Here is a 27456-nt window from a genome sequence, read left to right as displayed (position 1 = left end):
GGGGTGCACGTGCCCCTTCAAAACAGCATACCTCTATCGCTTGGGAAAATACCTAGCAGTGCAATTGCTGGGTGTAGAGTGGTTCTATTTTTAATTTTTTGAGGAACTTCCATATTGTTTTCTAGAGTGGCTGCACCAGCTTGCATTCCCACCATCAGTGCGAACGAGATCCTCTTTCTCCACATCCTCACCAATAATCTGTCATTGCCTGAGTTGTTAATGTTAGCCATACTGACAGGTGTGAGGTGGTATCTCATTGTGGTTTTGATTTGTATTTCCCTGATGATGAGTGACGTTGAGCATTTTTTCATGTGTCGGTCGGCCATCTGGATGTCTTCCTTGGAGAAGTGTCTGTTCATGTCTTTTGCCCATTTCTTCACTGGATTATTTGTTTTTTGGATGTTGAGTTTGGTAAGTTCTTCATAGATTTTGGATACTAACCCTTTATCTGATACGTCATTTGCAAATATCTTCTCCCATTCTGTCGGTTGCCTTTTAGTTTTACAGATTGTTTCCTTCACTGTGCAGAAGCTTTTTATTTTGATGAGGTCCCAATACTTCATTTTTGCTTTTGTTTTCCTTGCCTCCAGAGATGTGTTGAGTAAGAAGTTGCTGTCACCAAAGTCAAAGAGGTTTTTGCCTGCTTTGTCCTCGAGGATTTTGATGACTTCCTGTCTTACATTTAGGTCTTTCATCCATTTTGAGTTTATTTTTGTGTATGGTGTAAGAAAGTGGTCCCAGGTTCATTTTTCTGCATGTCGCTGTCCAGTTTTCCCAGTACCACTTGCTGAAGAGACTGTCTTTATTCCATTGAATATTCTTTCCTGCTTTGTCAAAGATTAGTTGGCCATACATTTGTGGGTCCATTTCTGGATTCTCTATTCTGTTCCATTGATCTGAGTGAACCAGCTGTCTGTCTTTCTGTTGTTTCACAGAATTCGGCTAAGCTGGGTTTGCTTTAAAACTATGCTGAGACACACGATTTAGGTGAACTGCATATGTGCTTGTGTGAAATCCGAGCATCACATTTGTAGAATAGGCAACACAGTTTTCCTTTGCATCTGGCAAGAGGGGTAGAGTGGCTTAAGACTAAAACAGGAAGTCTGCTTCTACTCTTATGTTGATACCTGATTGGGGACCCTGTGTACATTTCCTCAATTAGAAAGTGAAGGCAATTGGCTATTAGGTTCTCCAGACTCCTTTTAGTTCTAAAATTCTTTGATTTCAATTTTAATTATTACTCTTCCACTCAAAATTGTTGTTTTAAAAAAGTGGTTTGCCTCACATGATTAGTCTGTATTTTTGCACTAAGTTTCTCCTAACAGTCTGTGCCAGGAATTGATAAGCTTTGAGATTTGGATAGTGTAGCAGCAGAATCCCTTTGTTGTGACTCTGAGAAGACTTTTTATATGCCGAAATCTGTTCTGTAAGAAATAGTGTCACATGGTAAGACACTCATCCTGAATTTGAAGAGTGGAAAATGACAACAGAATGCCAGTTACACAGGAGTTCATTCAGCAAATGTAAACTGAGCATCAGTATTAAGTACTTGGGCTGCCAAGACCTTGAGCTCCCAGCTTAGCATGGAAGGCAGACACACAAATATTGAAATGTCACTGTAATTAGAAGGACCCTGGGAAAGATGTGTGCAGAGTGCCAAGAGAGTAACAGAAGCAGTTGCCTCTGTGGAATGGAAAATAGGAGAGATGCACCAGGAAAGACTTCAAGACTTTTTGTACCCGTGGCACTCTTCGTTACATGATCAATCATAGAGTTTTCAATATGATACATACACGCAGATCCATACATTAACCGATTTTTTAAAGACCTCCTTATATTCCTAATTACTATAATAATCTTAGTTACCGCTAACAACCTACTCCAACTGCTCATTGGCTGGGAAGGAGTAGGATTTATGTCCTTCCTACTTATCGGATGATGGTACGGCCATTTTATGTACAAGGAAGCATATACCGAGGAACAGACAGAAACCTTGAGGAGATTGCTGCAGAGAATCTCTGGTAGTTCTGTTTATGTCACCTATTAGAGGCAGATGACACGCTGAAATAATGTGTATCTAGCTTGGGAAAGTCTGTATGGACCTGAGACCATCCTAAGCATTAAGGAGACATTTTAAGAAAGTAAGGAAGAGCAGCTCCCTTGCAAAGAGGCAGAAGAGGCAGTGTTAGACTCTCAAATTTCTAGTTTGAACACCATGGAGAAAGGGCGTTGTAGGCAACAAGACAAGAGTGAGGACAAAACCACAAAGAGCCAAGATAGAGAGTAAAGGGGATTGTGCTGTTCTTCATCTGTCGGCCCTTCTTTGGCCCTCAGACTTTCCTAGTGTAATTGCTGTGGAAGCCCAGGGAGGGTTTCATACTGTATCCCATGGAGTTTGGTCTTTTTCTCTGAGCAGTGAAGAGCAATTAAGGTTTCCAAACAGAATAATAATGATAGCAGATTTGCTTCTGTAAGACTCTAATGGCAACAGAATGGAAGCTAGATTACAGGGCCCAGGATCTTGGCAGAGACCCTCAGAATACTACTACTGAGGACTGTGGGAACCTATATTAAGCCCAGAGCAGAAGGGATGTAGAGAAGGGGATGGAGCTGAGAGTCACTGAGTTCCGATAATGACAACAATGATATTAGCTGAGATTTATTGAGGATACCAGATGTCTGGTTTAAGTTCCTTATATTTACTAACTCATTGAATCCTCACAACAGCCCCATGAAGTGGGCACTATTATTATTATCTGTATTTATAGATGAGAGAACTGAAGCACAGAGACATTAAATAACCTGGTGCCAGTGAGGGCAGTTTGGGAATGTGAACCAAGGCAATCTATTTCTAGAGTCCACACTTTGTAATCGCCATATTGTCTTGCCTCTGAATCAGTAAGCATCTGTAAGATGTGGTGAAGAGTTGGATGTAGGTGATGAAGGGAGAAGAGCCATCGATGATGACTGCTAGGTTGACCAGGAGGTTGGAGATACCACTCACTGAGATAGGAGGACCAGAGGCATCTGGTGGAATGATAATTTTGGGAAAATACCAAGTTTCCAGGTTCTTGTGGGGCATTCAGCTGGTAGCATCCAGAAGGCATTTGGATATACCACTGATCCTTGAACAACCTGAGGGTTAGGGGCACTGATCCCTCACCGTGCAGTCAAAACACCTTGTATAACTTTTGAGTCCTCAAAAACTTAACTACTAATAGCCCACTGTTGACTGGAAGCCTTACCAATAACATAGTTGACTAGCACATACTCTGTGTGTTATATGTATTATTTACTGTATTTTTATAATAAAGTAACCTAAAGAAAAAATGTTATTCAAATCACAAAGCTAAGTCAGTGAAGCATCTGACTTCGGCCCAGGTCATGATCTCATGGTTTGTGAGTTTGAGCCCCCCATTGGGGTCTCTGCTGTCAGCGCAGAGCCCACTTTAGATCTTCTGCCTCTCTCTCTCTCTCTCTCTCTTTGCCCTCCCCTGCTCGTGTTTTCTCTCTCTCTCTCTCTCTCTCTCTCTCTCTCTCTCTCTCTCTCTCAAAAATAAATAAAAACATTTAAAAAAAAGAAAATCATAACGAAAATACATTTATAGTACCATACTGTTAAAAAATCCACCTATATATAGGCCCACACAGCTCAAACCTGTTCTTCAAGAGTCATCTCTGACCCTATCAGTTAACCCTTCAAGGGTCAACTATGGACTTGGAGCTCAGGATGGGTCTGTGCTCGGCAGTGATGTATAACGCTAACTACAACTAGTCTATTAGGACAAACTAGTGAATTGGCGAAGCTGAATTTGTTTTTAGTGACCCTTTCATCATCATCCTCTATCTGAAGGGCTGGGTAGAACTTTATGCCCATTCTGCATCTCTGTATAGTTACATGCAACACATATATTGGGGAAGGAACTCCTTTATCAGCGTGAGTGGGAATAAGCCAAGGAACCCCAAAGTTGTTGGATTTTTTGTAATGAAGACAGCTCCACAGCATATAACATCCACGTTTACAAAACGGGAGTGATTAAATACTAGCATCTCTCTTGCATCCAACTTTGCATTCCATTTTATTTACAATTAAAATAGAAATGTTCTCTGCCTATCTTTTCCAAGAGTGTGGTTGCCTGATGGTCCTTTGAATTGGATGAACAAGATGATGGTTTCAACCCTAGCCAGGGTGACATGATCAGGAACATGGGATCCAAAGAACAGAGGAGTCACTGGGAGCCCATGCCCACTGGTAGCAGGAGGCATCATCCTAAGAGGTAGGGAGGTCCAGGAGTTTAAATGGAAGTACATGTTTCCCCTCTTGTCAGTAATAAGCACTTCCTTTTCAGAAAAAAGAACTCCCTCTCTTCTTTCCCCCCTCTAATCTAGGGTTTAAAAATACAGCCAAAGAAGCATAGCAAAGTGTGGAGACCTAAACATCATACACAGAGTATTAATTTTGAAACTATTTAAACCTCTGACAGTTATGTTCAGTTAACTTTAAAAAGCCAAGTAGGGGCACCTGGGTGGCTCAGTCGGTTGGGCATCCGGCTTTGGCTCAGGTCATGATCTCACGGTCTGTGAGTTCGAGCCCTGGGTCAGGCTCTGTGCCGACAGCTCAGAGCCTGGAGCCTACTTCAGATTCTGTGTCTTCCTCTCTCTCTGCCCCTTCCCCACTCACACTCTGTCTCTCTCTCAAAATAAAAAAATAAAAAAATAAAACATAAAAAACAATAATAAAATAAATTTAAAAAGATTAAAAGCCAAGTAAAATTGTTGGAAATTACTTAAAACTCTGTTCTTACGTATAGACTGATAAGTTTTTGCTATATTCTTTTTTTCAATGAAACTTATCTGATTGTAAGATTCTGTTTATCTCAAGTCTAAGTGAACTGTGTGCTTGTGGCCTACTTGAGATGTTAAAAATAAAGCTGAATTGCACTCTTATTTGGCTCTTCCACTCACTTGGGGCAAGGTAACAACTGTTTTCATACCTGTTATCTCAAAGTGTAAGTTTTGATTGCTTTTAGCTATAAAATCTGTTTGGAATTTAATGTTTAAACACAAAGTCTGCCCATAACACTCAACTTAAATTCTGTATCTGTTCTCTCCTGGAATAACTGGCTTCCTTTCTATATTCCCTTCTGTGGTAGACACGATTCTAAGATGGCCCCTCGATTGCCACCCCCTGGTGTTATACTAGTTTATGTCATGTTATGTGGCAAAGGACATTTGCAGATGTAATTAAGGTCCCTAATCAGTTGACTTGATTATCCCTGGTGAACCCAAACTAATCAGACAAGCCCTTGAAAACTGAGAGTTTTTTTCTGGCTGGTTACAGAAGTGAGGTCAGAGATAATTCAAAGCATGAAAGGGATTCAAATGTGAGACAGGTTCTCCATTGCTCAGAAAAGGAGGGGACCACAGGCAAGGACCTGTGAGCGCCCTTAGAAATTGAGGTCAGTCTCCAGTCAAAAACCAGCAAGAACACAACTTCAGTTTTACAACTGCAACTGAATTCTGCCAACAACATGAATGAGCTCAGATGAGGACCTGGGCTCCAGATGAGAACCTGGACAGCCAACAGTTGATTTCAGCTTAAGCAGAGAACCCAGCCATGCAATGCAAGATTTCTGTGCAATTTTTAAGCTGTTAAATTTGTGGTAATTTGTTATGTAGCAATAGAAAACTAATACTTCTCCCTTGCTCCATTTCTCTCTACTGATGCTAATTATTAGTCTTCAGAGTTGCAGCGTTACCATCTCTCAAGCTTGCATTGGTATGTTTTCCATTTGTTCTCCTAATAGCCAATATTGCATTGAATTAATGAGACTCCAATTTCTTTTCTCCTTTTCTCTTTTAAAACCTGAGCCCAGTCTTACTGGTTCTGTCTTACTGGGATTCTTGGTATAGATTTCATCCTCTCGGAAGGAAGTAGGGAAGGCTTTAATCTCTCCATGTTTATACTGTTCAAGTATATCATGCTTAAAGTTTCTGCTCCTTTTCATTTTAGTGACGTAATTCTTGGTGATGTTATACCGTAGATGTTTCTCGTGTTATCCATTGGACTGGGTCTGTTCCCATTTCACATATAGAAAGTAAGCAAAAGAGCTGTTTGTGGCTCTGCCATAGCAGAGGTGGAATTGGGACCTAGAATAGAAGGAGATGTGTGGAATGTGCCGGTGGGTGTTTGTAGTACACAGCAACAAGGGACAGTTGACTGGTCATGGATATTGGAATCTCACCAGTGAAGTCTGTAAGCATGCCAAGAAGAAAGCATCTCAATGTGACAGTCTCACATTGGGGAAAAGAACAGATTATATGTGTGTGATAGTTCTATTTTAGTCTCTTTGGTTACATTTGGATCCTCTACCTAGTATTTCTCTTGCATCCAGAAAAAAACATTGAAATGGAAGGAAATAGTCTCTTGTTTTAATAAGTCATGAAATAACATTCTGGATGCTGGTCTACTGGATAATTTGTAAAAAAACAACAACAAAAACAAAAACAAAAAAAGTTTTGTTTTGTTTTTTTTAATTTCTTAGACCTGAAGGGAGAAGGGGATGGAGTAGCAGGCTTTTTTTATTCATTTTTAATGTATCCACATTATTGAGGTAAATTTCTTTAATTAGGTTTGCCCTTATCTGAGAAAAATCTAATATATTTACATACGCTGCAATGGATTCCAATTATCTGTCTATCTGGGCAAGCTTATAACACTTTGACTCATTTTGGTCACTTTCACATAGTGGCTCGCTATCAGACCTTGGTCAGGGACACCCTGTCCCTGCCCCCTGCCCATGTGTTGAGGCTGTTCTGTCCCTTGTCAATGTCTGGGAAAACCTTTTTAAGATGTTATTAAATTTGCATAATTTAAACTTTGCAAACAGACTTTTTTTTATCTATAACTGCCAACATAATTCTGGTCCACTAAAATTTTTTATTTTTAAAAAGTATAGGTGATACACTTGAACTCTTGGAACTGTATCTTGCCTCTGTTCAAGTCAGCTAAATATTCCATGTCTCACATTATGTATTTAGATGGCCCTGTATACAGAGGATTCGATGTCAAGGTAGTTTTCTTTGTTACATTTTCCCATGGAAAATTATATTAATAATTTATCTGTAAGCAATATAGTTGGTTAGGGGATGTAGGTAACCACAGTACCAATTTAATTGATGACGTCTTCAGGTCAGTGTCTAAACGACTGGTGTTTGGGGTTTTGAGGTTTTCTTGACATTTTTTGAAAGAACAGATTTTTAAAATTTTGTTTTCCAGTTCTATTTTGAGAAGTTGCACCTTGCTTATCAGACATGCTTTGCATTTGTTTTAAGCCTACTATATCTTTATAGACCTGTCTATAAAATTTGGTGATCTGATTTTTCTTAAGTCTTTGTTTACGTCTAGTATTTTAATGGGAGTGTTCTTTCATATTGAAGTTTTTTCTGTTTGTATATTGAAGTGATAGAGGCAAAGTATGGTGTGGCTCTTGCCTTCAGGGCAACTTACCTGGAAAAACTAAAACCTCCGGTGTTATCTGTATTTTTCTTATTAACTCTCTTTGATTTGTACAGAGAATATTAAAATTCACTGTTTTTGTGTACTGATACTAGAAACATGATGAGAATATCAGCAGTGGCATATGTGTAAATCTTTGTTTCTCTTTTTCCAAAATCCTGTTTGGTTTTTTGTTTTAAGGCTGTGCGGGATTTTTGGAAATCCCTTAATATGAGAAAGTTCTAAAAATTGCCAAATACGTCATTCAGATTTTTTTCTTAAGAATATATCTTCTGTAGTGCCTGAGTGACTCAGTCAGTTAGGAAGTCTGACTATGGTTTCTGCTCAGGTCATGATCTCATGGTTCATGGGTTTGAGCCCCGCGTCAGGTTCCATGCTGTGCACAAGGTTTCTCTCTCTCTCAAAATAAACTTTTAAAAAAAGAATATATCTTCTGGTGTAATTTCTATGGCAGTGAATCATTTTTAAATTTGATTCTTTAATATTGTATGTTTTATTTGTTACATAATAAAATTCAAGGGGATCTAAATCAAATTTGAAACTAAAAAATGACAATGAAAATCCCATTAAGTTGACCCATGGCTCAGTTTATCCTCTGAAATAAAATTGTTAGCTTTAACATTATATTTACATGGTGAATACCATCCCTTTATTTTGTTGAAGTAGAAGTGAAGCATAAAGTACAAATGATTGTACATCATGGAGTATTTTCTCATTGGACAAAGAAACTGTATTGTGTACCTGAGTGAGGCTAATAAGGGAAAGGACACTTACTGAAGAAGAAAATAAAACCAAAGTCATATTTTTCCTGAGCCTTTTATCTACAGGGTACTATCCCGAGTTCTTTATATTTATTCCCCTTCAGTCATTTCAACTTACTTAGTATTATTGCTATCATCGTAAATGTGAGAACACCGTTGCTCAAAGAAATTAGGTAATTTGTTCATGGTCATACGGTTCGTGAGTATTAGAACCACAATTACCTAAATCTGGTTCCAAACTTGAGGCTATCTTTGAGATTTCACACTGCCTCCCACTTAACATATTATAAATTCATTTAAATAAGTGGAAGCAGAAGGCTGGGGACAATGAATGGGAGAAACGTGCCTGGTGATTTGGCCTTTGCCCTCTCAGGTAGCTTGATGTCTGGGGAGATCCTGAAACAATGCTTGCCTTGCTTGTCTGGTTCTCTCAGTGCCTTTTTTTGGTGTGAACATCTCCTCACACACACAGCGAGATAAGTACATACATCACACCAACCAAATGCATCATCCTACATTCACTGTCCAACACTGGAGGACACACTGGATGTGTGAGACTTATTGAGAGAGGAATGTCAGTTATCGTCTTTTATGGATTGCCCAACAGTAGTTCTCCCGTGTCGGCTTTCTGATGTAAATCTGAGTCCCCTTCCTTGCCTGCCAGAAATGTGATTCCATGGTATGTGCCCAGGCACCATGCTAGATTTCATGTATTTTAAACGTTTGAGGAAATACTACAATTGCTCACCTGTTTTTCCAAAAATCACTTGGCATAGAATTCTTATCTTTCAAATGTTAGGTTCGTTTCGCCATTTCAGAGCATAACATTTCAGATTTGACCTAAGTAGGCATACTTCTGTTTCATACAGCAGGGGTCTATTATTCCTGGTCAATCTGTTGAAAAAGGAATCCTTTGTCCAAGGGTTCACTGGAAAAAAAGGTAATAATATATCCCTAATCTCTCTTTCTCGTTTTAAACATCTTTCTCTTTTGTTTCATGCATTCCTTTTTGCTTAGATTTCCTCATGAAGTTCTTTGACATCATTAGCACTTAGTACTTTGTCTAAATTAATCTCTAGTTCCTTTTCTTCTTGTTGGGATTTCATAGTAAACCATAAAGCATAAAATACAACAACTCCTTCACTTGCTTAGACCCAAGACTACAGTCTTTGGGCCTTCGAATAGAATATTCATCTAAAGATGGGATCTTAGGCAATGTAGATTTCTGGATGTTTGTGTAGGGTAGGAAGAGATCAATAGGAGATACTAAAAAAAATAGTCTTTTCTAAATACTCTGCTTTCCTCAAAGTGTTTAAATGTTAAATAAAATCTGAGTGCTTAATTTATACTTACACGTATTTGATGTGAATGCTCACCGTTTTCTACCCAAGACTGTTCATTCATAAAGCACTTTTTATAGACCTGGTCTATGCCCATCAGTCCTTTGGAATGTAAACATGATCTAGTTGGGGAGACGAGAAGGTGACCTAGTTGTTCCATGCATAGCACTCAGGTGAAGACAGGTGTTATGGGGATTTATTTATTTTTTAAAAAATCAGCTCTGGCCAGTTTTATTAAAGAAAACTTTTGCATGATTCACTTTTCACCAGTCTGTGTTGGCATGCTTCTAATGATATCTGAATCACCTGGATCAATGATAGCATACTCTATATGTGTGCATACTCTTCAGTATTTCCCACATGCTGTGCCCTGTTCAGTGTTACACTGTAGTAATCGACACCAGTTTTGGCCGACATGGTGTAGTATTCTATTTAAGATTTCCTCAAGGCTGGATGGTTGTTGGTGAGGACACCAGGTTTGCTTTGCCGTGTTTGCTCATTTTCAAAGTCTGTGCTATCCACTTTTCATAATGAGTTGGAGGATAGAGTTGATCGACTCTAGAAACTTTTTCGCCTTCTTTGTGGTCACCATACCATGTTCCTTCCTGCCTTAGGTTCCAAACAGCGTCAACCAAAAGCAGCTGCCAGAATGGCTGAGAGCGAGAAAGGAAAGAGTTGCTAAGGGGATTTAAATACTTAGCATTTGTTTTATCTTTCTGAACTTTTGATACTTTTAGTCAGTAAAGGAACTGGAAACCACTTTTGCACTAGTCAACATGGTATGACAGCACATATTTGTTTTAACTTAATCAGAATATTTTCCCAAAATAAAAATATCCTGGAGGCTTCAAAGGAAAGAAAACCTCTCTGATTGAGTTGGCATATTATTGTAGATTATGATTCAAAGAATTAAGTTGCTTTCTTTTACATTCGTACACATTTTCAGAAGACAAGCAGCTACTTAGCAGAAATAACTAGAGTTTCTGTGCTGCAGGTTCATAGCCAAAGTGAGATGCAAGGGGAGGAGTTGAGAGGTAGTTACTGGATCTTTATTCGTAGTAATGGTCAACTGGATACAAAACTGGCAGGCTGTGGAGTGATTTCCTTTCTGTGGTACTCTCCTTGTGATATCACTGAAGTACTTAATGCTGATACTAATTCTCCTATTGATGGTAAATTCCAGGGAAGTTGTTTCATCTGTATTCCTCATAACCTTTTTTTTTTTTTTGCCATTAATCTAAAAACACATTATTTTTCTCTCTGCATTGGGATGCTCACCTTAGAGCCATGTCCCTGATTTGGTTTCATAAATAATTTAAAGCCAAAGCTCATAATCTATGTTAATGTAACCATCCAAATGTGAGTTAATATATCATTCCTATCTGTAATTAGATACAAATAAAGAGGTCTATTAAATGGGTGATAATGTTTTTAGTGTTTTTTTAAAATTTTTTTTAACATTTATTTATTATTGAGAGACAGAGAGACACAGAGCATGAGCAGGGGAGGGGTAGAGAGAGGGGAAGACACAGAATCTGAAGTAGGCTGCAGGCTCTGAGCCGTCAGCACAAAGCCCGATGCGGGGCTTGAACTCACGAACTGTGAGATCATGACCTGAGCCGAAGTCAGTTGCCTAACCAACTGAGCCACCCAGGTGCCCCTTTTTAGTGATTTTTGAGTAATAATTATGAAGTAAACTTGAGTGGTTGGTAATATAGCCCCTACAATCACAGAGTTAGGAAGCTTGAAAGAAATTGTCAGAAGCATAATATTGAGGAATGCTATTCCTCTAAACTCTGTGGCATTATTTTGAAGTTAAAACAACAACAAGAAAAGATACCAGACATTGTTCAGATTTTACAACCAGGAGCCAGGCTTAGACAGTACTTCCTTATATAGCCACCTTTAATACTATTGGTTTTTTCTAAAAAATCAAAAATTCTTTTCTTTTTTGAAACTAGTCCATATATTTTGATTGAATAATGCAGGCACCACAATTCTTACTTTATTCTAATACCCCTGTATCAATTTGGGCTTGGGTTTGGCTGTAAATCACAGAGACCCAAAAACAAAAACCATAGGTTGGCATGTTGCCCAGGGTGGCAGGGACCCAGGTTTCTTTTCAATTGTTGCTATGTCATGGATTCAGTTCTGGTCCTAAGTTCCCTTCAAAGTCCCACATGGTCGTACCATTCCAGCTCCAGTAATCACATCCACAGTCCATCTATCAGGAAGAATAAAGGGAAGAGAAGGGCACATCCTCTCCAAACATACATCATGGTTGCCACTTCAGCGTTGTGCTGGAGATTCTAGCCAAAGTCATTACATAAGCAAAAGAAAAAAACATAGCATCCAGATTGGAAAGGAAGAAGTAAACTTTCTTTGCAGATGACATGAACTTGTATAGAGAAAACCCTAAGGAATCTACAATAAATAAATAAACAAACAAAAGCTATTAGAACTAATGAACAAGTTCAGTAAGATTTCAGGTTATAAAGGATTAATATACAGAAATTAATTGTGCAACCCTAAGGAATCTACAATAAATAAATAAACAAACAAAAGCTATTAGAACTAATGAACAAGTTCAGTAAGATTTCAGGTTATAAAGGATTAATATACAGAAATTAATTGTGCTTCTTGACACTAGCAATGAATACTCCAAAAATGAAATTTAAAAAGTTCTATTTGTAATACCATCGAAAAGAATGAAATACTTAGGAATAAATTTAACAAAAGAAATGCATGCCTTGCACACTGAAAACTACAAAACCTCATTGAAATAAAGATCTAAATAAATGCAAAGACATTCCATGTTCATGGATCAAAAGAGTTAATATTGTTAAGATGATAATCCTCCCCAAATTGATAGGTTGAACACAGTTACTATCAAAATATCCCAGCGTGGTTTTTTAGGGCCAAAAATTTGACAGGCTGATCCATAAAGTTCATATGGAAATACAAAGGACCCAGAAAAGCCACAACAGTCTTGAAGAACAAAGTTGGAAGACTCACATTCCCAATTTTAAAACTTATTACAAAGCTACAGTAATTAAGACATTCTGGTACTGGCATGAGGATAGAAATACCCTTACATTTAAGATGAAATAAACCCTTACATTTAGAAATAAACCCTTACACTTACGGTCAATTGATTTTTCGACAAGGAGACAAGACAGTTCAATGAAGAAAGTTTTCAATTGGTGCTCAGACAACCGGGTATCCATATTCGAAGGAATGAAGATGGATGCCTACTCACAACATGCACAAAAATTAACTCAAAATGGGTCACAAGCGTAAATATGTAAGAACTAAAGCCCATAAAATGTAAGCATAAATCTTCATGACCTTAGGTTAAGGCAACACTTTTTCACATCAGACACCAAAAACACAAATGACCAAAAAAAAAAAAAAAAAAAAAAAAAAAAGACTTCAAAAATTTTTTAATGTTGTGGTCCAAAGGACACTAGCAAGAAAGTGAAAGGACAGTCCCTGTAATGAGAGAAAATGTTGGCAAATCATGTATCTGATAAGGAACTTGTAGGCAAATTATACAGAAAACTATTAAGAATTCAACAGTAAAGATAAAAACAAATTTAAACTTGGGCAAAGGATTTGAATAAACATTTTTTCCAAAAAAGATAGAGGAGTGGCCAATAAGCACGTGAAAAGAGGCTCAGCATCGCTCATCATTTGGTAAACACAAATCAAAAGGACAGTGAGACATACGTCACAACCACTAAGATGGCTATAATAAAAAGATGGGTAATACCATTAAGTGTGGGAGAGTATGTGGAGAGATTGGAACCCTCATTCTTTGCTGGCGAGAATGTAAAATGGTGCAGCCAATTTGGAAAACAGTCTGGGAGTTCTCAAAAAAGTTAAATATAGAGTTACCACGTGACCTAGCAGTTCTACCACTAGGTATATTTCCAAGAGAAATGAAAACACGTCCACACAAAAACTTGTACACCCATGCCCATATCAGCAGCATGCTCTAACTACCAAAACTGTAAACTGTCCAAATGTCCATCATCTGATGAGCGGATAAATAAAACATGATACATCCATACAATCAAATACTATTTGGCCAAAAAGGAATGAAGTGCTGATATATGCTACAACATAGATGTACCTTGGAAACATTATGCTAAGAAGCTGGGCACAAAAGGTCACGTTTTATAATTCCATTTATATGAAATGTCCAGAATGGGTAAATTTATAGACAAAGAATAGATTAGTGGTTGCCTCAGGCTGGGCTGGGGGAGTAGGAAATGACGTAATGGATATGAGGTTTCTTTTGGGGTGATAGACATAGTCTATAATTAGATTGTAGTGTTCGCACAACTCTGTGAATATACTGAAGCCATTGAATTATAAATTTTAGTTAGTGAATTTTCTGGTATATGAAAGCTATTTTTAAAAAATACATCTTGGAAGTTGCACATTTCCACTATATCCTATTGACTATTACTTAGTTAACAGTGTTATACCTACTTGCTATGCAGGTGGGAACATTATTCTGTATTCTGGGCAGCCATGTGCCCAGCTAATATAAGGGGATTATTACCAAGGACAAGGAGTGAGTGAAATATTGGTGGATATCTAGTAATTTCTGCCACTTTCTAATTAGAGTTGAATCGTGACAGAAAAACTGCTACAAGTTCTTCTCATTAAGTCAACATTCTTGATGAAAAGCTTCCTAGTAGCCTGAAATAATAACCTGGGTTTTTAAAAAAAATTTTTAATGTTTACTTATTTTTGAGAGAAAGATAGCACGCAAGCAGGGGAGGGACAGAGAGAGAGGGAGACACAGAATCCGAAGCAGGCTCCAGACTCTGAGCTGTCAAGCGCAGAGCCCGACATGGGATTTGAACCAGAGCCGAAGTCAGATGCTCAATCGACAGAGCCACCCAGGCGCCCCAATAATAACCTGGTTTTTTAAAAAAGCTTAAATACAAAATGAAGTCTGAGAAAATAGAATTTCCCTTAATTCTTTATGGTGAAATGAAGACAAAGAGGAAAATACCTTTAATTTCATCTGATAGCTCAATGTGTCAATTTGTGGGAACTTAATAGTTAAATGACCATGTCAAATAATCATCAGTGATGCTTTTACTGATACCAGCTGGGTGTATGACCCTGGGCTGGTAAGAAAACAAGAAAAGTCCTTGCTACCCAAAAATGTCACAGTCTAATTGGAGAAATACAATGTATATCCATAAAATGCTAAATAACACAGGCTACTTTTTAATTACTGCAAAATGCAAAAAAACTATATAAAAAAGCAGACAATACATGCTATGCAAGTGTCATAGCCAGAGAAAATCCTGTAACGTTAGGTATCTGAGGATAATAATAGTAATCACACTTTTGGAGAGCTTACTATGTGGCTAATGCTTTGTAGCACCTGATAAGTTTTATCTTGCCCCCTTCTCACAATAGGTGCAAGAAAGGAGTCCCCGGTGGGTGATGTCTCCCCAGGGCCTGTGCACTTAACTGCCTTGGTTGTGCTCTGAACCTGGGCTGCACAATAAATAGGATACCCAAGGGAATTTCAGGACATGCAGGTCTCTGGACTTCACTGAGAGATTCTGGTTTCAGTGGTCGATGTGTTGCCCTTCCCCTCCCGGCCACTAGAGTTTTTACAGGTCCCCAGAAGATTACAAGGGCTGTGTGGCCCAGGGTCAGAGCCAATGTCTTCCTCAGGGCTGCAGGTTCCTCCCCTGACACACAGAGGCAGGACTAGAGAAGCAGACATGCTCTCAATTGAGAAGTGTTTAGAACTGGACAGCAGCTAAGCTCAAGTAATGCTGTTGTCTACTGTTCCCACCCCACATCCATCCACAAGGCTTTTCTCTGTTCCACAAGATGCATCTTAGCGGTCATAAGATGCCATCGCCTAGAAAAGGACTGTCCTGTTGAAGCGGATGAATGTGGAGATGCAGGTGTGTGCCCGTCATCGGAGGATCGTTCTGTTGTTCAGTATTTGGAGTAGGGGACGGTTACAGGTGGCTAAAATTATTCATTGTGCCTGCCCAGGGGTACGACACCCATTGTCCTTTGTGTTCTTGGTGTCTGTGCCAGCTTTATTTTTGTTTACTCTTTTCTATGAGTTTTGAGAAGCTCTTATCAAGTGACTTCAGATACCTGTATTTGATTAATACCTATGCCTGATCCTTCCTGTGCTGTCCTTCTCTTTCTTATAAATACTTCAGCCATTAGGCTAAAAACAGTTTCTTTTCTTCCTAGAGCTTTCTTTTCCACAGATTTCAAAATTATTACCTGTGCTTTAGTAATAAAGCACATAAAATAACCACACCCTCCCTGACCCCTTTATATTTTCTGTCTCTTGATTAGTTACTAATTAGTTAATTCTTTTAGGATTTTCCTTCCCTTCTATTACTTTCTCTTTGGAACACCTTACTGCTTTTTCATTGCAGACAACATTTTAATTTCATGCTTTCATGATTGTTCTTTAACTGTCTTAGAGCAATTTGCTATGACATCATCTCTTCTTCCTCCTTTACCTCCCCACCCCCACCCCCCATATTCTTTTTTTACTTACCATGTCATATCATTTGGATTGTAGTTCTTTGGGACAAAGAATTATTTTTTTAATTTTTTTTTAATGTTTATTTTCGAGAGAGAGAGAGAGACAGAGTGTGAGCAAGGGAGGCGCAGAGAGAGGGAGTCACAGAATCCGAAGCAGGCTCCAGGCTCTGAGCTGTCAGCACAGAGCCCGACGTGGGGCTCGAACTCATGAACCGTGAGATCATGACCTGAGCTGAAGTCGGAACGCTTAACCGACTGAGCCACCCAGGTGCCCCTGGGACAAAGAAACATTATCATAGTGCCATGTTCTCTTCTCACAGTAAATATTGCTTGTTTGGAAAAAACACCTAAGACTTTTACATACTGACAGTGTTTGAGGATGCTAAGTAAGCAGCATTAAATTATATCCCTCAGCTTATGGGATAAGATGTAACTAAAAGAATGAGGAAAGGAATTTTTAGTCTACGTCCAAGCCACCTTGGCAAATTCAAGTTTGTATTTCTGAAGAGGACTTAGAAGGAATAGCCTCTGTAACAAAACCTTTGTGATCACTATAATCGGGAGTCTTTGCTGGTGTCGAAGGTCATGCATGTAGATGTTTTAGTTAACGTAGTCTAACCACTGAAACGAAAAAGGAGAACTACAACACATCACTGCCACGACGTCCCAGTCGAAGTTTATTTCCCACATCCCGGCTCAGGGTGCGGTGAGGGCACGGGCAGGTGGTTGGCTCCACTGTGTGTCGATTCAGGAGCCCATACTGCCGGCAGCTCTGCTATCTTCAGCTCGCTCCGAGGTCTTCCTTGTAATCAATAGTCAGCCCTTGCCTGAGAAAAGAGCATAGAGGATGGTTTGTAGGCATTTTTCACGGGTAGGGACAGAAAGTGGAAAATGTCATTTCTGCTCACACAGGGACATGGCACCCCTTAACTACAGGAGGAGTCAGAAGAAGAGGAAACCTGGCTGGTACTCAGCCCCTGCTGTTGAAGGTATTTTTTGTTTTTTAATGGAATGGGGAGGGGGAATTGGAGGAAGGTGGTCAGAAGGTACACACTTCCAGTTATAAGAAAAATCAGTGCTAGGGATGTCATTAACAACAGGGAAGTTGTTAACACAGGAAGAAATGTTTTTTCTTTTTATTGTATCTACATGAGATGATGGATGTTAATGGTCATTTCACAATTTATGTACATCAGACATCAGTCTGTACACTTTAAACTTACATAGTGATGTGTGTCAATTATTTTTCAATAAAACTTTAAAAAAAGAGTTTAAGTTGCAAGAGAAATGCAGTGGTTTGAGTGTATGACTGACTCAGTAGGGTTCCTGTCTACATGAAAAGGATTATAAGATCAAGTAAACACATAATTAAAATTAAACAACACTGTACGGGGCACGCCTGGGTGGCTCAGTCGGTTAAGCGTCTGACTTCGGCTCAGGTCATGATCTCGCGGTCCGTGAGTTTGAGCCCCAGGTTGGACTCTGTGCTGACATCTCGGAGCCCAGAGCCTCTTCAGATTCTGTCTCTCTCCCTCTTTCTCTCTGCCCCTCCCCCAATTGCACTCTGTCTCCATCTCTCTCAAAAATAAACACACAAAAAATTAAACAACACTATTTGTTAACAATGAGGAGGTAAAGTGCTGTGTTGTCACTTGACCAGCTTTTCTTTTAACATTAGTAAAATAAAACAATGCACCACTGCTAAATTAGATTTGTAGTAAATAGTAACAGATACCATAAAACCTATTAATTTACCCATTGTTGATAGATTTAGCTACAACATAAGGAGCAGTTTATGTCCAAACAGATAAAAACGATCCCAAGTTCAGTAAATCTGATTCTCATTACACGTGTATTAACAAATCAGATTATTTCAATGGGGCCTCATTAATCAGTCAACAAATACATGAATAGCCACCACAGACACGATTCTCCTCACATGCTGAGAAGAGACCGTGCTAAATGAGGATAAAACCATAGTTCAAAAAGAAAGATAATCAGCAATATAAGATTATATATTTGCCGTGCAAATTGGAAAGTCGGGTATTCTGAGAGTTGAATGGATGAAAAGTGTATGCCTTCTGTGGAGATACAGCCCCAAATTGCTGACCAAACGTGTTACTCTGGTGTGAGATGCCAACACTAAGAAAAAGAGAGACAAATGTGGAAAATTAAAAAAAAAAACCACTTTAATATAAGAGCTGCCAAAATCACAACACAACTTAGAGAATTGTGTAAAATCACACATTTGTTCTTTGTGCCATGAGGATAGCAAAACACCAAACCAACGTGGGTATGTGTCTGTGTTGTTCTCAGCCCAACTTTAACAGAAAACCCATCAGCAGTAAATTGACAGATTTAATATTAAAACATTATACATTGTCATCCAAGTACACTGTGCTTCATATTTAAAAATAAAAAAGCATTTAATAGAAATTTGGATTCTACTGTTATAGACATTATACAACTGTTTGAATTGATTGAGATATATTCTATGTAATTCATATATAAAGGCACTATAGTCATATACTGATTCAGTATATTCAAATATAATCAATTTAATTACAATTTAAACAATGCTAGAATAGGTACAAGCTTCATAAAAACATAAGATTCAGTGTCTATGGGAAAATATTCTAAAATTTTTTTTAATGTTCTTTATTTTTGAGAGCAAGAGAGACAGAGTGTGAGTGAGCGAGAGACAGAGAGAGAGGGAGATACAGAATCTGAAGCAGGCTCCAGGCTCTGAGCTGTCAGCGCAGAGCCTGATGCAGGGCTCGGACCTGTGAACCGTGAGATCGTGACCTGAGCAAAAGTTGGACACTTAACTGACTGAGCCACCCAGACGCCCTGTGGGGGAAAATACTCTAAATAAATGTAAACATTATATCTGAATATTTAAAAAGCAAAATAGAACCGTGGGGCAGTGAATCTGGGCCACTCCATTGCATTGCCTTGGATGCTAGTAAGACCAGGAAGTTTAGAGAGGATCTTGTCTATCAGTCTTTATAGTCTTGAATTATCCTTGTTCTTAGTCCTTATAACCGTGGTTCTCAAAATTGACGAAATGTGTATAGACCAATTTCAAAAGGAAAAAAATGCCTATAATTCCTGTATAGTTAAATTATTTTTATTATGCCATTTAAACATACATAAACATTAAAATGTCAGAAGTTTATAAATTCGGCATAGAATATTAGCAAAATTACAAAATCGCTGCATTTTAAATGGAAAATATTAGCATTCGTATCAGGAATGCCTTCATGAAGGTGGCATTTGAGCTGGTCTTTCAAAAATGAGTATGATGACTAGTGAGTAAATGAGGATTGGAGATAAGGCTCGGACCAAGGAAAGAAAGCGAGGGGGCCCAGGTGAGTGAGACTGCACTGTGTGTGTGGCACAGAGAACAGGTCCTTTGGGCTCTAGCGTATGGTGTGGGGATATAGGTCTTCTATTCTGATGATCTCCCAATATTTTGATGATCTACAATCATGAGGACCTTGAGTATTGAGCCAAGGAATTCAGGCCTCATTCTGTATGAATGAGAACCACTAAAGGCAGATGTAAGTAGAAGAATCAGTCTGATGAGCCGTGCTGTATTCTTGGAAGTTTAATCCACAGCAATATTTAAATGAATTGAAAGAGTGAAAAACGGTGATTGAAAGCCCAGCCAAGAGGTCAACTCCATGAGAGCAGGTACTTAGTTCAATACTGTATCTCCTGGTTCTAGAACATAGCTGGTGCTCAGTACGTGTTTGTTGGATGAATGTAGGATGGCTGAATGAATTAGCATGGGGACATCCAGGTAGAAAAGTGTAGAAGATAAAGCCTGGACAAAGAGCGCTGCGTACAAGTTGGTAACTGAGAGCATGCATTTGCGAGTTGTCCGTAACTAATTGAGTCCGTGCGGGGTGTGTAAGATTGTGAAGGAAAGAGAAATGGTGAACTTGATTAACTCCTACAGTTATAGCTAATGTGGAAAAGTGGTGGGGGGGGGGGAACCATGAAGGTAACAAGGAGAAATCAGAAAGGTGCATCAGGAGATTATAAAGGCCACCAGCCACAGGAGGAGAATTTGTGCATTTCCAGCTTATAAATACTTATTTATAATTTTTAATTTGGTTTTTTTAAAGCATACTTAGAAGGATTCATGGATTCTAGTTTTCCTAGCATTAAAAATAATTTAAATAGGTGTGTAAGACTTAATGTTGAGGGGATCAAGGTCAAACCAGGCAAATAAAGCATATCCCAGAAGCATGCTAGATGTGGGGAAGTTTCAGGATGGCAGTAACATATTTTGGAATTTAACACACATTGCTTTTAGACTTCTTGTCACTACATCTTTGAGCTAAATATGTAAGTTTTAGCATGTTATATATAGTAGTTAAGCAACAGGCTAATTATGTCACAAAAATGTTTACTTTATGAATTCATTTAATGTAGTGCCTCTATTAGTGGCCTCCCCTAGGACATTTTAAGTGATTATATTAAGTTTTACTTCTAGACAATTTTTGTGAAACTTATTTTGCCTGAAGCAGGCAGTTGTTAAAAAAAACAAAAAAGACATAAGCTCAAAAACAGGCCCTGGTTTCTTACTACTTTATAGCTTCGAAAATCATTCTGAATCCTCTTGACAGACTGTTTACTAGCAGCTAGCAGTAGGATTTAACATTAAATTTTCATTTTGATTAACTTGACTGCAATTGTTTCTTGGCTGCCTCTTTAGAGCCCACTGCGGAATAAAATTAAAACAGTTGTATGATATAACCGTTTAGTTGCGGAAAACGACATTTTTCTTTTTTCCCTGAATGGTGGTGTGTTTTCCCTCTGACTTTCCTGCATACACCCCGTGGCTCTGTTTTCTCCCTTCTCCGATCCAGCTTTTATAGTGTTGCCAGGTTACTTTTCCTAAAGCGGAGCTTTGGCCGTTCTCTTATCCCAGCCCCTTCTCTGACTCCCCACTGCCCACCTCCTTTCTGAGCCCAGCTCATCCATGAAGGAAGGACAAGCCCCAAAAGTATATATTCCTCTTGACATTTTCTTGGTCTTCTCTGCTAAAGTCCCCGTCTCCACTCCAGATTTCTTGTTTCTCTTGCGTAGCACCCAGCCTGTCCTACCTTACATAAAATTACGTGTGAATACATCTCACCAAGAGAATGTCAGCTTCTCGAATGCACAGACCGCCCTGTCTTTACATTTTGGCCCACTCTTCCAGTGTTTTGTGCATGAAAGAGCCTCCATAAATAAATGTTTGACAGTCATCTGATCGTACACATTAAATATGTGCAGTTCTTTGTATATTAGTTATTCCTCAAGCTGTGTTTAGAAAAAGCTAAACAAATAAGCAGAGACATGTTTGTTGGGTAAATGAATGAAAAATATCTCAAAATGATAACCGTGCAAAACTCTTCTTTCTTATATACTGTAGTCCTGATTCTCTTACCCTTCACTTTTTCCATTTCCCATAGCACCTTTCACTTTCTAATGAATTCATAATTTAATTATTCATTTTTCTTGCTGATACCGTCTCCCTTCTTCCTTGGATCGTAAGCATCCTGGATGGCAGGGATCTCTGTTCACAAATGTTTCCCAGGTGCTGGGAACAGTGCCTGTCATACTGATTGAGTGAATGAGTGAGACTTGGAGCTGAGGGTCAGTTTCTCCCTGTTTTTTGGATTATCGTTGGCAGTTTTCAAGGCAAAAGTCCATGTGGTGTGGAAAGAACAGGGAGAGAGGTAGAGGAACCGAAAAGTCCGTTTCTGCTACAAAGTGATAGGCAAGTTTCCTGACTTGCTCTGAAGGTCATTTCCTCACCTGTAAGGGGATAACACGACCTGAATTAGAGTGTTAATTCTAGGGAGAAAAAGCCTACAGTAAATGAGATTAATAGCCGATGTTTCCTAACCACTCCTAACATAATGTGATAGATTTGGTGCTACACATTTTCCATGTCTGTCACTGTGTATCTTCACAACCACTCTGAAGTAGGAGGGTTTCTACCCAAGACCACAGAGTGGTGAGGAGCAGAGCTTTGACTAGACCAGATCTGTTGGGCTTCAAGGCCTGTGCTTACAATGCCTGCCTGATGTCTGTGTGCCCTTCCCACCTGCCTGCCTCCTGGTGGGGAGCCTTAAGGGTGGCCGTACGGTTGCTCCTATGGAGCAGCAATTCCAGATCTTTCTTTCCTGCCCTAACATGCTTGAGGGGGACACAACGGGCTCATAAGTACCAGCAGTCTCCTCGAGAGCTGTCTTTATGAACCTGGTCCCCCAAAGTGAGAGGGGCAGGGGAATCTGGTTTGGAAAGTTCCCCCTGGTGAATTGGACCTTCTCATTCAAATCTACTAGGATACCTCTGTTTCCAGATCTGTTTCTTCTTCTCCCATCCCATTTGTATCTCCTGCAACAACAATAGAGTATTCTTGTATGAAGACTTTTTTTAAAGACTGTGGCCTTACTGGATTGGAAACAAATTTGATGGCTTATGATTGTGGTACCAAATTGATCATTACAGCCTCCTCTACTTTTTTTTTATTATAGAAGCCGTGAAACTTTTAAGAATTTTTAAGTGAGCTATAAATTCCATTTCAAAACATACAATTATATCACTGACTCTTGATTATTACAATATAATAAGCATCAAAAATAAAAAAGGCTAATTATTTTCTGTATAAAGAAATTAGCCTTTTCAGGCATTATCTGAGCACTTAGAATTACTAAACCAGGATTCATGAGATGGATCATTTCAGCATCTTAAAAAATGTCTTTTAAGTTTCAGGGGATGGATTTTTCTTTTGAAATAACTTGTCATTGGTTCAAATGCTAAAAATGTACCTCAGAAGATATCAAAGTGAAAAATAATTTCATTTGCATTCTATAAAGCTTCATTATTTTTAATTGATTGGGAAGTTTGATAGGGGGCCAGAGAGAACTGGCAAAACACACAAAATTTACAAGGAGATTCTGGCATCTAATTTCAACCAGTATTTCAACAGAGAGATAGGTTTATTATGTATTTTGGTGGTTGTATTTTAACGATTAAGAGCATAAGCTTTAGAATCAGTCTGACCTAGCCCCGAATCCTCACTTTTCTGCTTATTAAATCTGTGAGCTTAGGCATATCACTTAACATTCTGAATCTTGATTTTTTTCCCACCTGTAGAGAGGGGACAATATCTACCTCATAATATTATTGTATCACATGAAATAATATGTGCAAAGCATCTAAATAGTGCCTAACACTTTGTTGGCACTTAATAACTTTTAGTATCCTTGCGAACAGTCATTGAGATAAAATGAGGTTTTGAAAATCTCTTTGCAGATAAGTGGGAAACATTTTTATGGAATCCTGTGTACAATTGTCAGCTTGTTGTGGAATGCCTTCTTACTGCTAATTCAGAAGCAAACTTATGTCATATTAGGATGAACTGCCAAGTTCCGCAATAGTGCAGCTTTAACCCATGAAATTTCACTGCAGAGTGTGGAGTAAGCAGATGCTAATTCTAAGTTTCTCCTATAAAATTATCTTTTCTAGGAGAATGCATAGAAGGGCTGCGGGAAAATGACTACCTTCTGATTCATTCGTGCCGTCAGTGGACCACTATCACTGCCCACAGCCTGGAGGAGGGGCACTACGTCATTGGGCCAAAGATAGAGATTCCGGTACATTATGCAGGTAAAACTTCTCTCGAGGGGCAAGAAAAGGCAGAAGAAGGGGACTTGCATATGCTAACTTTTTCCTCCACAGTGAGAAAATAGGACTTGTCTATAAACTGGAATATAATGACATAGAAAAAGAAGAATCAAACACTTTTTGTGGTGACTTTATCAGTGAAACCTCAGTTTCATTTTGTCCTAAGTACTTGTAATCAACGCATGTAGTTACATGTGGATTCTTATCAGCTATTTATAAAATGAAAATTTTACAAATACAAAGAACGTCTCCGTGGTCTTGGGATGGCAGTCAATATGTGTAGACAGCCTCTGAGCTCCAGTGTCTCTGAGTAACCCTGGGTACAACTTAAATGTTGCTTTTGTGACTGGCTTTACAAAAGCCTTTCAAAGGCTTTACAAGACTGCCTTTTTGTTTTTGAGTGAAACCTCTACAATGCCCAGAGAGTTGCCTATCAGGAAAAGGGACCTTGCTGTAGTTCCATTGTCTAGAATGGCAGCAAATGGTAAGTGTTCAATATTTATTGAGTAAATGAATAGTTTGGCCCCTTCTTTTGTTCCTAGGAGTCTTCCAATTGCCCGTATGACCTCGGGATCACTCAGCTTCTCAGATACTCCTATTAAAAAAAAATTATAAGAAAGAATTTCTCTAGCCTGAAACTTTGTCACCTAGAACTTTATTTCCTGGCCATAAGAGTAGCCTTCATGAAAAAAGGAGGAATAGGTAGCAGCAGAAAGTACTACGACTGTGAAATTTGGAGCCAGGCCAAAGGGACAGAGACAAGACCAACCCTGCATCCTGTCCACTCTCTCCTGCCAAGGGGTCCCACCACAGGTGGGATCCGTGCAGTTTCTAGGAAGCCCAAACTCCTGGTCTTTTGTGGAAAACTGAAAAGGAAGGTATAAGATTGTGCTTCATCACATATACAGTTTGATCTAATGTGCACGTTCTTCTCATAGTAGATTGAGTTTTAGTCTTTCCCCTGACCGCACTGTGAGTAGCCCATCAAAGCAGTCTTCCCCAAGGAATGCTTGCATTTGGTCCTTGACTCAAATCTCCTTAGAGACCCCAAACTGCCACCAGACTCCTTGGCTTGTTTCTCAAAGCCCTCAGGGGCTGGGTCTAATCTGCTTCTCCAAACTTACCTTTTCTACGCGGAAGAGGGAACCTTCCATCCAGCTAGATTGGTCCCCTCACTATTTCCTGGACATACCGGGTACTTTTCCATTTACACCATTCCCCAGCTAGAGTTAGGCTTCCTCAGCTTTGCTCTTATCAGAGCCTGTCCGTGCATCAGGAGGGTACGGGCATCCCTACTGTGCCTATATGGCCTCCACATTTCTTGTGTATCACATTCATTGAGCACATGCCCCCAGTCTTCATTCATAGATACACACATATCTTCATTTGCCAGTTGAGACTGTATATTCCTCAACAAGTGAGACCAATTCTTTTTTAGCTTTAAAAAAAAAATTTAATTCCAGCATAGTTAATATATAGCCTTATATTAGTTTCAGGTGTACAATATAATGATTCAACAATTCATGCATTGCTCAGTGCTCATCAAGATAAGTGTAGTCTTAATTCCCTTCACCCATTTTACCCACTCCCCCCACCCCCTTCCCCTCTGGTAACCATCTGTTTATTCTCTATAGTTAAGGCAGTGAAACCAATTCTTTTTTTTTTTCTTAAGTCTATTTATTTATTTTGAGAGAAAGAGAGTGTGAGCAGGGGAGGGACAGAGAGGGAGAGAGAGGATCCCAAGCAGGCTCTGCACTGTCAGCACAGAGCCCAAAGTAGGGCTTAAACTCACAAACCGCCAGATCATGACCTGAGCGGAAATCAAGAGTCGGACGCTTTAAGTGACTAAGCCACCCAGGCACCCCAAGGCAGTGAAACCAGTTCTGAAACTCCTTTGTGAATCCTTTGGATCCATACATAAAAGATACAATTCTTTACGGCTGTAGATGCTTGATCTAGGGATCTCATACTTACCTATGCAATGGAATGACCTAGAGAGCTTTAAAAATGACCAGTGCCCAGGTCCCATCTCCAGAGGTTCTGCTTCAGTTGGTTGTGAGTGTGGGTTGGGCATCAGAATTTTGAATTCTATGGTTAAATTATGCAGCCAAGGTTGGGACCCATTGCTCTGGGATGGGCATTCACAGTGTCAGAAGAAAAGATTTCCCCAAGTATTTGTAAATGTTTTATTGTTTTTAACTTAACAGCCAGGGCGCCTGGGTGGTTCAGTCGGTTGGGTGTGCATCTTCGGCTAGGGTCATCATCTCGCGGTCCGTGGGTTCGTGCCCCGCATCAGGCTCTGTGCTGACAGCTCAGAGCCTGGAGCCTGTTTCAGATTCTGTGTCTCCCTCTCTCTCTGACCTTCCTCCATTCATGCTCTGTCTCTCTCTGTCTCAAAAATGAATAAACGTTTAAAAAATTAATTAATTAATTAATTAACAGCCATTCAGCTTCCACTGGGAAGAAAGATATGGTATGTTCAACAGCCCACTCTTTATCTATAAGGAAGATGACAGTACACTTAACTGGGAATCCAGGCACCGGAGGGAAGGTAGGTGGGTGATGGATGAGATAGGTGATGGGGATTAATTAAGGAGTGCACTTGTCGAGATGAGCACAGGGTATGTTGAATCACTCTGTTGTACACCTGAAACTAATATAATACTGTATGTTAACTGTACTGGAATTAAGATAAAAAACCTTATCTTAAAAAAGAAAATGATACTTTTTTTAAATGAAAATTTGAGGTGCCATGGACTCTAAGATCATACCACTTTACACAAAAGGAAAAAAAATACATTAAAGGAAAAAAAAACCTTGAAATAGGACTGTCTTAGTTCAGGCTGCTATAACAGATAGTTGGGGTAGATTATGAACAGTTCAGTTCTCCCAATTCTGGAGGCAGGAAAGATCCAGTGTCTGGTGAGGGCCGTTTTGTCCTTTGTAGGTGGTAGTCTTCTCGCTGTGTCCTCTCTTGGTGGAGTGAGAATTCCACCATCTCTCTCCTGCCTCTTCTGATAAGGGCACTATTCCCATTCATGAGGATTACTGTGTGATTACTAGGACATTTGAAAGGAGGAGTGGTCTTTCTCTAAATCACCCCACCCCCACTTGCACAGCTGTTGATTTCTGTCTGATCTGGTTGTTACCATGAAGGTGAGAAAATGGTACATTTCTAATTTAACTCCGCTGTTCCTCCTCCTCTTTCTTCTTCTTCTTCTTCTTCTTTTGAGAGAGAGAGGGAGAGCACGAGCAGGGAACAGGGGCAGATGGAGAGAGGCAGAGAGAGAGAATCTTAAGCAGACTCCATGCTCAGTGCAGAGCCCAACATAGGGCTTGATTCCACAACTCTGGGATCATGATCTGAGCCAAAATCGAGTTGGAACCCCACTGTTACTTGCTCTACTTGTTAGTTGTCTTTCTGCCATTTGTTTACTTACTCACCTATTATGGAATTATGGATTCTAACTTCATTCAGTGGGTTATAATACATTTCTTATTTATTTTGATGTTCATATTGTCCTAAAGTTAGCCATTTGGGGACAGCTAACCCATGTATCTCTGTGACATGTGCCCCCTTCGTCTTTTC

The 27456-nt window shown here is 39.3% G+C and overlaps 1 protein-coding gene and 1 pseudogene across 3 annotated transcripts in view; one reads left to right on the top strand and one right to left on the bottom strand.

Moving 5' to 3' along the window:
- GAREM1 (GRB2 associated regulator of MAPK1 subtype 1) overlaps positions 1-27456 on the top strand; it is a 203840-nt gene that overhangs the window by 52748 nt on the left and 123636 nt on the right. For all 3 annotated transcript variants that reach the window (XM_043558553.1, XM_043558552.1, XM_043558554.1), the window contains one exon: positions 23709-23849. In XM_043558553.1, coding sequence (XP_043414488.1) covers positions 23709-23849 — 141 coding nt within the window. The remainder of the gene's footprint in view (positions 1-23708; positions 23850-27456) is intronic.
- Positions 9832-11122, bottom strand: LOC122470684 (annotated as a pseudogene).

This window comes from Prionailurus bengalensis, chromosome D3 (genome assembly GCF_016509475.1).
Source record: "Prionailurus bengalensis isolate Pbe53 chromosome D3, Fcat_Pben_1.1_paternal_pri, whole genome shotgun sequence".
Lineage (NCBI taxonomy): Eukaryota > Metazoa > Chordata > Mammalia > Carnivora > Felidae > Prionailurus > Prionailurus bengalensis.
This window is presented reverse-complemented; position numbering and strand designations above follow the sequence as displayed.